The 13,125-nt window shown below is 37.6% G+C and overlaps 1 protein-coding gene across 1 annotated transcript in view; it reads right to left on the minus strand.

Moving 5' to 3' along the window:
• Positions 1-2,480: 2,480 nt before the first annotated feature.
• Positions 2,481-13,125, minus strand: part of LOC118893107 (monocarboxylate transporter 1) — a 37,491-nt gene continuing 26,846 nt past the window's right edge. Inside the window, exons 4-5 of the mRNA XM_036848321.1 lie at positions 9,290-10,141; positions 2,481-7,019 (exon numbers count right to left, since the gene is read on the minus strand). Coding sequence (XP_036704216.1) covers positions 6,742-7,019; positions 9,290-10,141 — 1,130 coding nt within the window. The 3' untranslated portion in view covers positions 2,481-6,741. The remainder of the gene's footprint in view (positions 7,020-9,289; positions 10,142-13,125) is intronic.

Raw genomic sequence — 13,125 nt, forward strand, 5'->3', positions numbered from 1 at the left:
TTTGAAGTTATAAAAGCAGCTGAAAATCTGGCCTTTTTAGAAAAATCATTTTAGAAGCAGTGTTGAGGCTGGATTGGAGGTGGTGAGAAAAGACAGGATGTTAAAAACCAAGCCTATGGCAGGGAAAAAGAAAAAGCATTGCAAGGAGAAACAGTATGTACAGCAGTTCAATCTGTACATTTGGGCAACCGATGAGGTACGTGGAGGTGGGAATGGGGAGAGGCTGGGACGCAGGTAGTTTAGGAGCCCTCCAAAGCTCAGAACTCCATCTACTGCAGGCCTGTTTATGCTCATTCTTAGCATTTGAGAAACAAGATAGTACTTAGGATTTGAAAGGAACAGGGTTCTACCCATTCTGAAAAGCATATGTAAATAGGGCCTGACACAAAAGTACCCAGGAACTTTTGACCTCTAAGGGAAAAAAATGAGTTAGGAAAATAAAGATAAAACACAACGACAAGAACTATTATAAACCTTCTCTTAATAATTACAGACACACAGATTGTCAGCACACCAGGTGATTTTTAATCCCAGCCCAATTCCCCTCCTGGCTTCTTAATGGCTGCTGGCTACTTCCTCTTGGGACCTGGCCAGAGTAAGCTCAGGAAATGCAAACTTTTAATTCTCGAATCAGTAAAGCATATTAGGAAAGGAAATCCCGCAAGTGAAGAAATCACGTTACGAATTCCAAAGCCAAGGAAAAGGATTGTAAATCAGATTGTGAATTCATTGGGGACAGGACTATTTTACTTATTTTGGTGCAGGATCCAAGTGATTGATTGGTTTGGTCTGTATTCACCCTTCAAGATTATCCAGGGTTCAACCTCTTTCATTCTCGTGTTTCCAAACTTCCATCCAGTACGACATTTAGCTCTAGCAGCTGAGCTGTCTGCAGTCTTGCTTTGCACCCTCCTGACAGCAGGGGTGGGGGAGGGGTGGTGCCAGCTAAAGGGTGTTTTTCATTTATACCCACGTCCCTAGGATCGTGCATGAATCAGATGATAGAACATACTTGAAAGGCCTTTGTACACTCTGATGAGCTATACAAATATTACCACATGTTCTTTATTGTTCTGGCTGATGACAACTGACACTACTTAATTTTTAAAACCACTATGAGCTCAACTACTACTACTATGCACTCAACTGTATGCAGTGTACATTCACAATCCGCACAATAATTTCATTATGTTTAACTTACCAAAGAAGCTCAGAGAAATTAACTTGCTCTTTTTTTGTGTGTCCTTTTTAGGCCCTCCTGAGATTGGGTTAGAGACTTCTGCATGTGCTGTCCCATCACAGCACTTACTATGCAGTCTCCCCCACTAGACTAGGAGCTGGGGGTGCCAGGAACTGCATTCCGATCACTGTTATCCCTTCTATCTAGGAAATAGGCACATAGATGATGCTCCAAAAGATACTATTTAGGTGAATTAATGAAGGCTGATCTTATATCCACTGCTCTTTCCTGAATATTGCTGTTTTCCTTATAACTTACTGTTTGTTCACTGTCTGCTTTCCCCTACTAGAAGATGCATAGAAAGACATTTTGTTCATGACTGGATTCTCAAAGCCTAGAACAATGCTTGGGGAGCTAGTAAGGGTCCAATAAATACCTGTTAGTAAATAAACTAAAATAGCTGCTTGGACAAGCAAATTCTACTTTTTTGTGACATCATAGTATTGTTTTCTGATGCTGATCTCAGTAAGATAATGTTCAACAACTGTTAACACTGTAATGTGGGTAAGCGCAGAATGCTCTGGCTTCCTGAGTTAAACATTCACTTGCAGCTGAATGATGACTGGAAGGGGAACCACAGGAATGCTGTCCCGGAGAGCACTGTCTCAGGAAGGAGACACTGGTGGTTGACACAGGCAGCCTGTGGACTCTACACTCTACAGCTCTGGTCCAGCACCAGCGAAATCACGGCTAGAGACCACTGTGCTCGTGACTTCCATCTCATTCACCTTCCTTTCACCAGATGCAATTCTTGAAGCAGAAAAATAAAACCTGTTTGTAATAATTATCAGCTTCATTTTCTTAGGAGTCAAGTGTCTCTTGCCAGAACTCTTCTAGATCAAAGGTACTGTTTTTTCCTCTCTGTAAACCAGTATTATGTGCTCCATTAAATATTTTCTTTTGGTATAAAAGTAACCATGACATCAAGAAAATTTAGAATGTGGAAAAAATATAGAAAGTTACCTCTAAATTTACCATGCTCACAAAATTAGTATATTTGTGTATGTCCTTTATCCCCTGTGCATATGTATATATGTATTATGCACACACACACACCATGGTAGTTTATGTTCTGCTTTTTTCATTTAACATTGTGCTGTGAATATATCATAAGGACTTCATAACCATCCATTTAAATAGTTATTGATACAAGAAATTGATAATTTCAAAGGAACAATTTTCTTATATAAATTCTTAGGGAAAAGATGTGAACTCATGGTATTTGACACATATTATGAAATTGCTTTGCCAATATTGTGGTACCAATTTATTGAGCCACCAACTGATGATAATTTAAAATTTAAGTCATGTTATTGATATAGTAGAGAAAAATAAAAATCTCATCAATCTTTCAGTTTACCTTTAAGAACATTGCTAGGGACAAAGGACTTTAATCATGATTGGTTACTAGTTACATTTCTGCTCTTTAAGAATCATCACAAATATTGAAGGGAAAAGATTATCAGTTACTAGTCAGGTGTCTTCCTTGTGGAGGCAGTGTACAAAGAGCAAGGGCTTTGGGATTCAAATCCACCTTACTTAAAGAGCCGGGACATATATGCAACAACCTCATGAGGTGTTAGTTTCCATTCATTACCAAACAAAGACCATTACACTTGTAAGACTAAACGGAGGATCTGATCCAAAAGGAGAGTTTTTGATCATTTAGCTAATAGTCTTATCTTTAAGAGTCACTCCCTTAGAACTATCCTCTGCATGTAAGGCTCCACCCACCTTGGGAATTAGAAGAGCTCAATTTTTTCCCAGGTACCACTTTTCTTTGATTTTTTTTTTAATAGTCAGGTGCTTACCCTTATTAAGCCCTTACTTAACACAAGCTGTCACATATCAACTAACCTTCATGACAACCCTAGTGGGGGATGGTACTAATTATTAATACCTTACAAAAGAAAACATCTGATGCTTAACCCTAGCAGTCTATATTGTTAGGCAACCGGTAGGCTGTGATTCCTTTGCTAGCTATTCCAGTCTCCTCTAGCAAGTCAAGGTAAAAGTCAGCAAAAAGTAAGTAAATCAGTGCTGTTCAGCTGAGGAGAAAGATACTCTGCCAATCACTCTCAATTGAATGATTGTCACTATGGCCCACACTAAATGGGGGAAAGGATAAAAAGCTAGAACACATTTCAGGAACGATGTACTTGAAACCTTCTTAGATGCTTCAGATTAGAAGCATCTAAGGAGGTTTGGCTTAATGTCTCACATTTGGGCAAGCCAGGCAAGCTTAGGCCATCACTTCCTTATCAAGTTTTCAGAGTGACAGAAGTCTATCATTAACCTCTTTCTTCAAGTGCCTGAGCCGATTATTAAAACAAGCCATGCTGTTGCAAAGGTGGAAATTTACTGTTAACCTTGCCTCATCTTTCCAACCATAAGGAGGGGGCAGGGGGCACACACCTGATAATTAAGTTTATTACACTGTGAACCATTTGCTAGGGAAGGTGTAAAACTCAGACATTGAGGTTTTTCATATAAACCAATACCCAATTTATCAATCTGAAATTCAATATAATAAAACATTGGCTCATATATTAAATGGCTGTTAACAATTTTTTTTTCCTTTTTAAAATACAGGATTAATATTGACATATATAATCTATGGTACAAACTACTAAATTCACACAACCCAAGAATAAGGATTATTCATCAACGTGATTAAATCGGGGATAAAAATACCTCCCTGAATTTTCCATAATTTGTTTTAGCATCATCCTTTCCTGAATATTTTTTGTAGAAATTATTTATTTTGAATAGTTTAAGATAATTTCAGTTCTCAAGAGAGGACTATAATGTGATAATATGGTCTTATTATCATGATCATCTGCAACTGTCCAACCTATCAGTTTCTTAAATAATTTTCCAGATTTGAATTGGGAGGCTATTTCAGAGTATATACTCTTGAACAGTCCCCAGCCTCTTTGGGCACAACTACTTAGAGAGATGTACGTTCTCTCTGTGACTTGGAGAGTGTGGGACAACACAAACAAAGATAGGCAGGTACTCTATTTTCCCAAAGCAGCCACTGAAGCTGTGTCAACTGAAATAAAATTAAGAAGTCTACTCAATCCTCATATGGAGCAAGGGACAACAGACTGCCCAGTCAGAGAGCCCAGATGCATCCAGTGTTGAACACAACACTGCAACACAGAGAGGATTAGCTGATTGTTAACAAGGAATAGATGGCAGAGTAGGCCTATATCGGGTTTTAGTGTTGGCTCTGTTACCAAACTTGATCTTGAATAAATCCCTTAAGCTTGAATCTTCAATGGGAAAAAGTCAGAGTTGGACTGGGTGATAAAAGGTTTGCTCAGTCCAGCTTTGAGCCAGTTTTTAAACTTTGCTTCAGAATACAGTAACTTCAGAACACTTCCTTCTAATAAATGGTCAGTCTGCACCAAAACCCCCTCATTTCACTAACAAGATTCAACTAACGGAAAAAGACTAAGTAGGATCTTATGTGTGGATGTAGCTTAACAACTGGGATGGGGAAAAATAATCTTATACACTGGGTTTACTCCCCCCACCCCACATTTTTTACTTGTATTACTTTACTCAAGGGTGATCCTCATTTTTATAGAAGGGGAAACAGGCACACAGAGGTTAAGTCCATGGAAAATGGCAGAGTCCAAACTGGAGCCAAGCCTGCCAACAATCACAGTAGGCTTCTCCACTAAAATTCCTCCTCCATCTGCCATGATACTTGGGCACAGAAAGGGAGTTTTCATTGTATCCTTCGGATTAACTGCTCTGGTTTCAAAATGCTTTCAGAGAGGTCGTTTCAAAAAATTCCCCTCCTGCTTGCCTTAAAGAAGAGGTAAGGAGAAAAATCAAAATAAGCCATATACACAAATCCCAACACACATAAGCTGAATAATTTACATTAGGAAGGGCCAAATTGAATCTTGACAATAAAAATGAAAACACACAATATTTTCCTCAAGAAAATAAGCATATGGAAGGAGAAACATTTCTTAAAAAAAAAAAAAAAAAGTTTATTTTAAAAAGCCAGCCTCTTAAGGTTTTATATCTATACCTTCACACTGTCAATTACAATGATATTTTAAAATGCACTGAATATAATTTATTGAATGTCTATCATTATCCTCCTGCCACCATTTAAAAGATATTAGGTGAAAAAATATTTACAGTTTTCATTCTGGTCCATCCTCCTTCCTATCCTTATACTAAACCCATTTCTCTACTTTTCAGATAAGTGAAAAGGGTCACAAAATCTTTAGGTTTGTGTAAAGAGCAAGAAGGTGTCCAATAATTCTAAGCAAAACATAATTTTCTTTAAGGCCTTATAAGAAAAAGAAAAGGAGTTACTTATTGAAGCAAACGTAGCAACTTCTCTCCCAATCTTATCCTTATTGGTTTGTGTGGGCCAAATCTCTATGGGTCCCCTTAATTAGCAAACATTTAAAAAAAAACCCAAAAAACTGAACACACAAAGACTATCTCACACATAGTGCTAAGCTAGATGTGGATATAAATGGAACCACTATGAATCAAAGGGGGAAAATTCCAGGAAAAACAACAACAAAAGATTCCAAGTCTCACAGTTTAACTGAAGTTTTGGAAAAACCTAAGCTGAATTCAGCTGCTGTTTGAAATATCTGTCTTATGTTTAATTTACTGAGGAGGCACAAATACACAGTTTTGTGTATTTTAATACTAATTTTTCCAGTGGGAGGGAAAAATACTATGTGATCTCAAAAGGGGCGGTGATCTATGACCACTCAAAATTTATCTTTGGAAAGGGGAGCAAAAATAGTAATTTAATGAAGTCAACTCTCAAGCACTTGGCTTCTAATAAGCAAACCAAGAAAAGATACTGGAGGTGTACTGATGAGTACAGTGCATCTAGAACAGCCAAGATGTTTGCAAAGGTTTATGCCTTAAATTTCCTAAATATATATCTAGCAAGCACATATGCCAAGGAACTATTGATGCTAGGAAAATATTTTAGTCAGGATTTTATAAAAACCCCAACTTTCAAATCTTCTAGTGGCAATGTCTGACACTATTATTACAGATAACAATGAAGCAAGATTAATTTTAAATTTTAGATTTGCCTCAAACTAGTTACTTTTCCTTGTAACGGAACACTTAAAATGGATGAATTAAGCAGAATGGTTTTAGAAGTTAAGGCTCCCTAAAAACTAAAACTTAAGGCACATATTATTATCACACTATCACAGCACATTATCATGACACTGTTAAAAGCAAAGATTTAAACGAACAAACAAACACACAAACCCAACTTCCTTCTCTCATTCTTTTTCAACCACTTCCTTCCCAAAGGCTATGACGTTTTTAGCCCAGGCTTCTGGTAAGGAGTGAAACAAAAATTCCATCAGTGAACCCCTGGTATGATTCCCACAGAAATGTCCAGTATTTGCATTGAGCACCACTGGTAGATCACAGGCCAAAAGAACATTTGGGGTCATGAGCTGCTCCATTTACCCATCAGCCCCACAGGTTCAAACTGGACTCTCCTCCTCTTTGGGGCCTCCTTCTATGCTTTTAGGCTCCAGAGATTCTGCTGCATCGGTAACTTCTTTTGGCTTCTCAGCAACATCTATACTGGTCTCCTCCTCTTTACTTTCCTTTTTCTGCTGCTGCTCAGCTTTCTGTTCTTTTGCAAGAAGTTGGTAATTGATGCCCATGCCGATGAAAAGATAGATGCCTGCGACAATAAGGATTATGCCACATGCCCAGTATGTGTATTTGTAGTCTCCATATATGTCATTGAGACGACCTAAAGATGTCAAAAAGAAAAAAAAAAATTATGTGGGTAGACAGTTATGCCCTTTCCCAAATAAAGCTTAAGAATCCATTCAAAGAGCCCATAAATGACAAATTAGTCTAAAAAGAAACTGCTCATAATTATCTGATCTTTTACTTATAATGTCACACTAATTTTGGATGGCCCTTCGTAGTCTGTTAACTTTAGGAACTTGAAAATAATTAAATCTTGGCAAATTTGAATTGGGAAAGTCCTAGAGATCACCTAGAGTCAATTCTCTCAATATTCAATGGAAAAATTTGTTGCTCAAAAGAGGTTTAGTAGTCTTGCCCAAGGCCATAGAGCTAATTCCAGTCTCCCAGGCCAAAGTACTTTCTCTGACATCAGCATTTCCCAAAGGGCGTTCCTGTGAACACTCATCCTCTGCTAAAACATTAACTAACAGCAACACCTTTCCACCATTCTAAGTGCTTAATCCTCACAACAGGAAGGTTCTATCATCATCCCCATTGTATAACAGAAAAACCTTAAGTAACTCGTCCAAGGTCACACAGCTTGTAAATGAAACAGGTTGGCTTTCAACCCACAGCAAGTCTGACTCTTGAGGCCTGCACCATAACTTCTGTGCTACAGGATTACTCCCTAGTGTTTCCAAAGTCAAGTAAATTTGGAAATGACACATAGTCTTTTCTATTAAAGGCTTTATTAGGCCTGATAGTAAAGAAACTTATTTACTTTGGCGTTGCCAAACATTTTTCGGCCATGAATTCCTTGTTATAGTAAAATTTGTTAGCATCTCAAACTAGTATTTATTAAACTATGGAAAACCCTACACATATAATGGACATATTAACCAATTCAAATATAATTCCATATGGTTTTCCAACATAGGGCACCACACACTCGGCAATACCTACTGATTCTCTAAATATACACACGGCCCTGGGTCTGCTAGGCCCTGAGTTAAGGGTGTGCAAAGGAGGTAACGTCCACAGCTCAGTGGAGAAGAGAAATGTTAATCCAATAACTACACAGACTGTGACAAGTGCTACAAGGAAGTTTTGAAGGCAGAAAATAGGGGTTTTAGACCAGCAATTAGGGTCAGGAAGCCTTTTCTTAAAGTGTAACCTTAGCCAAGACTTACAGGATAGGAGTTATCAAGGAGAAGGGAGATGGAAAAAGGCTCAGGGCAGAGAACAGCCAGTGCAAAGGCAGGTGGTAAGAGGAAGCACAGGGTGTGAGAGGAGCACAGAGAGCAAACTGAGTGGTGGGAAATGAGGCTGGAGACACAGGTGGGCCAGGCCACGCAGGACCTAATAGGCCACAACAGGGAATTTGATCTTCACCCCGAGAATGTGGGAAGCAACTGGAGTGTTCTAAGAGAAGAAGAACAGCTAGGGTGGATATGCGTAAAGTTAGAAGGCTACTGATAGAAGATAGGAGATTTAGATAAGAGTGGTAGTTGTGATGGAGAGAAAACAGGCAGATTAGAAAGAAATTTAGGAAGCGAAAATGGACAGGATTTGGACTCTCCTTGGGTGTATATAGGGAGGAGAGAGGGTGGACAGGTCAGTAGTAGACCTTCTGTTATGTATCCCTCCTTACTTTATAGTGCATAATCTCAAAAGCATGAGTCACATCCAGAAGTCCAAATTACTGTTGCATTCTGTATTAATAATAATTTTAAAATGTAAACCATTTAGCATTCTTAAGAGAATAATAATACATCAGGTTTTATTGTCACTTACTAGCTGTGTGATCTTAGGCAAGTTATTTCACTTTTAGAAGCCTCTATTTCTTTATTTATAAAGCGGGAACAATAATAGTCCTACATCACAGACTTATAATACATGACAAAATATAGAAAAAGATTAGGACAGTCCCTGGTATACTGTGAGCCCTCACCTGGTACCTACTGTTATTATTTTAAATATTACTGCTGAGATAAATTCCACAATTAAAAAGAAATCACCAACAGTATTTTAAAGGTGGTTATACATACATTTTTCTACAATAAATAGGTTAGGTTTTTTATCAGGAAAAAATATTATACATACTTAAGTTTGTAATAGTTTTTTATTCCTCTTTCAGCTTGATGATTCACTTTAATTCAGTTCTATTAAGTATTTGAGCAATTATGCTGTACCAAGCATTGTGCCAGCACTGAGGGTACAGAAGCGAAGAAAGACTATAAAGCAGCTCACTGATTTCTGCTTTCTATCACCTTCCTAATCTTCTGTTTTATGTTATTAGAACCACAGAAATAAAGAGACATACTATACCTAAAAGTGGTGGCCCCAGCAGGACAGGACAGCATTCCACAATGGTCACCAATCCCACAGCACTGGAGAACCTCTGGGGTCCAACAAGGTCCATCAGCGTTTCAAACAATACTGAGCTGAGCCACCCAAATGCAAATCCGAAGAATCCCGCATAGACACAGAATCCTATATAGCTAGAGGACAAAGGTGCTGCCAGATGGCAAACTCCATTTGCAATAATAGAAGCAGCAAAAAAATACTGAACTCGAGGTCTTATCCACTTTGTGTTGGCTACAAGTCCCATAGAAGGTCTGGCTACCATGTCAACAAAAGCCAGAATGGAAAGAAGGAAGGCAGACTTCTCACTAGAGTAATGCTGACTCTTGCCATAATTACTAAGAAAGACCAAAGGTGTAAATAGTCCAAAAAACATGAGCACATTTCCAGACAGGTAGAGTAAAAAGCCTCTGTGCTTGAACAGGGATAAGTCCAGGAATTTATTAAGTGTTTGGAAGACTGATCTTTTCTCTTCTTTCGGATTTCCTCCAATGAGATCTGTATTTGCATCACCTGCCCCCTTTTTTGCTTCCTGAAGGGATTCTTTAGACTTATATTTCCCTGCAGTGGTTGGCTTGGGCCCTATTGGTCTCATCAGAGCTCCAGCCACACAGCAGTTTAATAGTAAGCCCCCAAGAATTAGGAAGCTTCCTCTCCAGCCATAGATACCAAAGAAAGCCTGATTGAGTGGGGCAAGGGTAGAGAGGAACACAGGGCTGCCTGCCATGGCCAGTCCATTTGCCAATGGTCGCCTCTTGTAGAAATACTTGCCAATCATGGTTAAAGCTGGATTCAAGTTGAAGGCAAGCCCAAGACCTGGGGAGAGGGGGGGAAAAAAGAATCACATACTCCAATAAATGTCAGAAACATATTTGGCATTACTTAACCAGACAAAGAAATTAAGAGGTATATAATTCAAAAAGATACAAATAAATGGAAAGATACTCTGTGCTCATGGATTAGAAGAATTAACATTGTCAAAATGTCCTTATTACCTAAAGCAACCTACATGTTCAGTGCAATCCCTATCAAAATCCCAAGGACATTTTTCACAGAAATAGAACAAAAAATTCTAAAATTTACATGAAACTACAAAAGACCCAATGTTCATAACAGCATTATTTACAGTTGCCAAGATATGGAAGCAACCTAAGTGTCCACCAACAGAAGAATGAATAAAGATGTAGATAGATATATATAAAAATAAAATTCCCCCCAATGGAATACTACTCAGCCATAAAAAAGGAACAAAAATTTGCCACTTGGAACAACATGGATGGACTTGGAGGGTATTATGCTAAGTGAAATAAGATAAGTTAGAGAGAGAGTAATGCAAATACTGTATGTTACCACTTATATGTGGAATCTAAAAAATAAAACAAACTAGCAAATATAACAGAAAAGAAACAGACTCATAGAGAACAAATTGGTGGTTAACAGTGGAGAGAGGGAAGGGGTGAGGGGTAAGATTGTGGTAGGGAATTAGGAGGTACAAAGTATTATATATAAAATAAGCTACAAGGATCTACTGTACCACACAGAGAATATAGCCAATATTTTATAATAACTATAAATGGAATATAACCTTTAAAAATTGTGAATCACTGTGTTATACACCTGAAACTTAATACTGTAAACCAACTATACCTCAATAAAAAATAAAATGAAAAATAAGCTTAAAAAAAGATATAAGTAATGGAAAGTAGGACATAATATTGTATAGCGGTTTAAAGTGTGAGCTCTAAAGCCAGGCTATGTGGACTAGCCAGAGTAATTGGGCAAGAAAAAGAAATAAAAGGCATCCAAATAGGAAAGGAAGTAAAACTGTCACTGTTTGTACACTGTCATGATTTTATGTATAGAAAACCCTGAAGACTCCACCAAGAAATTATTAGAAATAATAAACAAATACAATAAGATTGCAGCATACAAAATCAGTATAAATCAAAATCTGTTGCATTTCTATATGCTAACAATGAGCTATCAGAAATTAACAATCCCATTTATAATCCTAAGAAAAAGAATAAAATATCTAGGAATAAATTTAACCAAGGAGGTTAAAGACTTGCACCCTGAAAACTATAAGACACTGTTCAAAGAAATTGAAGACACAAATCAATGGAAAGATATTTCGTGCTCATGGATTGGAAGAATCAACATTGTCAAAATGTCCTTATTACCTAAAGCAATCTACAGGTTCAACGCAATCCATATCAAAATCCCAAGGACGTTATTCACAGAAATAGAGTAAAAAATTCTAAAATTTATATGGAACCACAAAAGACCCCGAATAGCCAAAGCAATCCTGAGAAAAACGAACAAAGACGGAGGTAGCACACTCCCTGATTTCAAACTATACTACAAAGCCATAGTAATCAAAACAGCATTGTAGTGGCAGAGAAATAGATACATAGATCTATGGAACAGAATTGAGAGCCCAGAAATAAACCCATGCATACATGGACAATTAATTTACAACAAAGGAACAAAGAACATATAGTAAGAAAGGATAGTCTCCTCAGTAAATGGTGTTGGGAAAACCAGACAGCCAATGCCAAAAAAAAACCCAAGAAACAAAAAACGTAGACCACTATCTCACACCAAACACAAAAATTAATTCAAAATGGATTAAAGACTTGAATATAAGATCTGAAACCATAAAATTCCTAGAAGAAAATACAGGCAGTATGGTCTTAGCAATATATTTCTAGATATGTCTCCTCCTCAGGCAAAGAAAACCAAAGCAAAAATAAACAAATGGGATTACGTCAAATTGCTTCTGCATAGCAAAGGAAGTGGATCAATAAAATGAAAAGAGAACCTACTGAATGGGAGAAGTTATTTGCAAATGCTATATCTGATAAGGGGTAATGTCCAAAATATATAAAGAACTCATACAATTCAACAACAACAAAAAACTCCAATTATAAAATGGGCAGAGTTGGGACTTCCCTGTCAGTCCAGTGGTTAAGACTCAACGCTTCCACTGCAGGGGGCATGGGTTCAATCCCTGGTTAGGGATCTAATATCCCGCATGCTGTGAGGAGTGGCCAAAAAAAAAAAAAAAAAAAAAGGCAGAGCAGTTGAATAGACATTTTCCCAAAGAAGACATACAGATGGCCAACAGGCACATGAAAAGATATTCAACATCACTAACTATTAGGGAAATGCAAATCAAAACCACAGTGAGATCACCTCATACCTGTCAGAATGGCTATTATCAAAAACAAGAAATGACAACTGTTGGTGAGGATGTGGAGAAAAGGGCACACTCATACACTGTTGGTGGGAATAAACTGGTACAGCCACTACACACACAGTATGGAGATTCCTAAAAAAATTAAGACTTGAACGACCATATGATCCAGGTATCCTGCTTCTGTGTATTTATCCAAAGAATACAAAAGAACACTAATTTGAAAAGATAACAGCACCCACCCATGTTCATCACAGCATTATTTACAATAGCCAAGATATGGAAACAACCTAAGTGCCCGTCAACGATCGAATAGATAAAGATCTTTGATGTATATGTATACATACCCCCCTCACACACACACATAATGAAATACTACTCAGCCATAAAAAAAAGATGAAATGTTGCTATTTCTGACAACGTGGATGGAGATTGAGGGCATTATGCCAAGTAAAATAAGTCAGATGGAGAAAGACAAATACCATAATGATTTCAGTCATATGTGGAATATACAAAACCAACAAACAAAAACAAAATAAATGAACAAACCAAACCAAACAATTATGTAGATATAGAGAACAGAGTAGTGGTCACCAAAGAAAAA

The sequence above is a fragment of the Balaenoptera musculus genome, chromosome 1, assembly GCF_009873245.2.
Source record: "Balaenoptera musculus isolate JJ_BM4_2016_0621 chromosome 1, mBalMus1.pri.v3, whole genome shotgun sequence".
In the NCBI taxonomy this organism is placed as follows: Eukaryota; Metazoa; Chordata; class Mammalia; order Artiodactyla; family Balaenopteridae; genus Balaenoptera; species Balaenoptera musculus.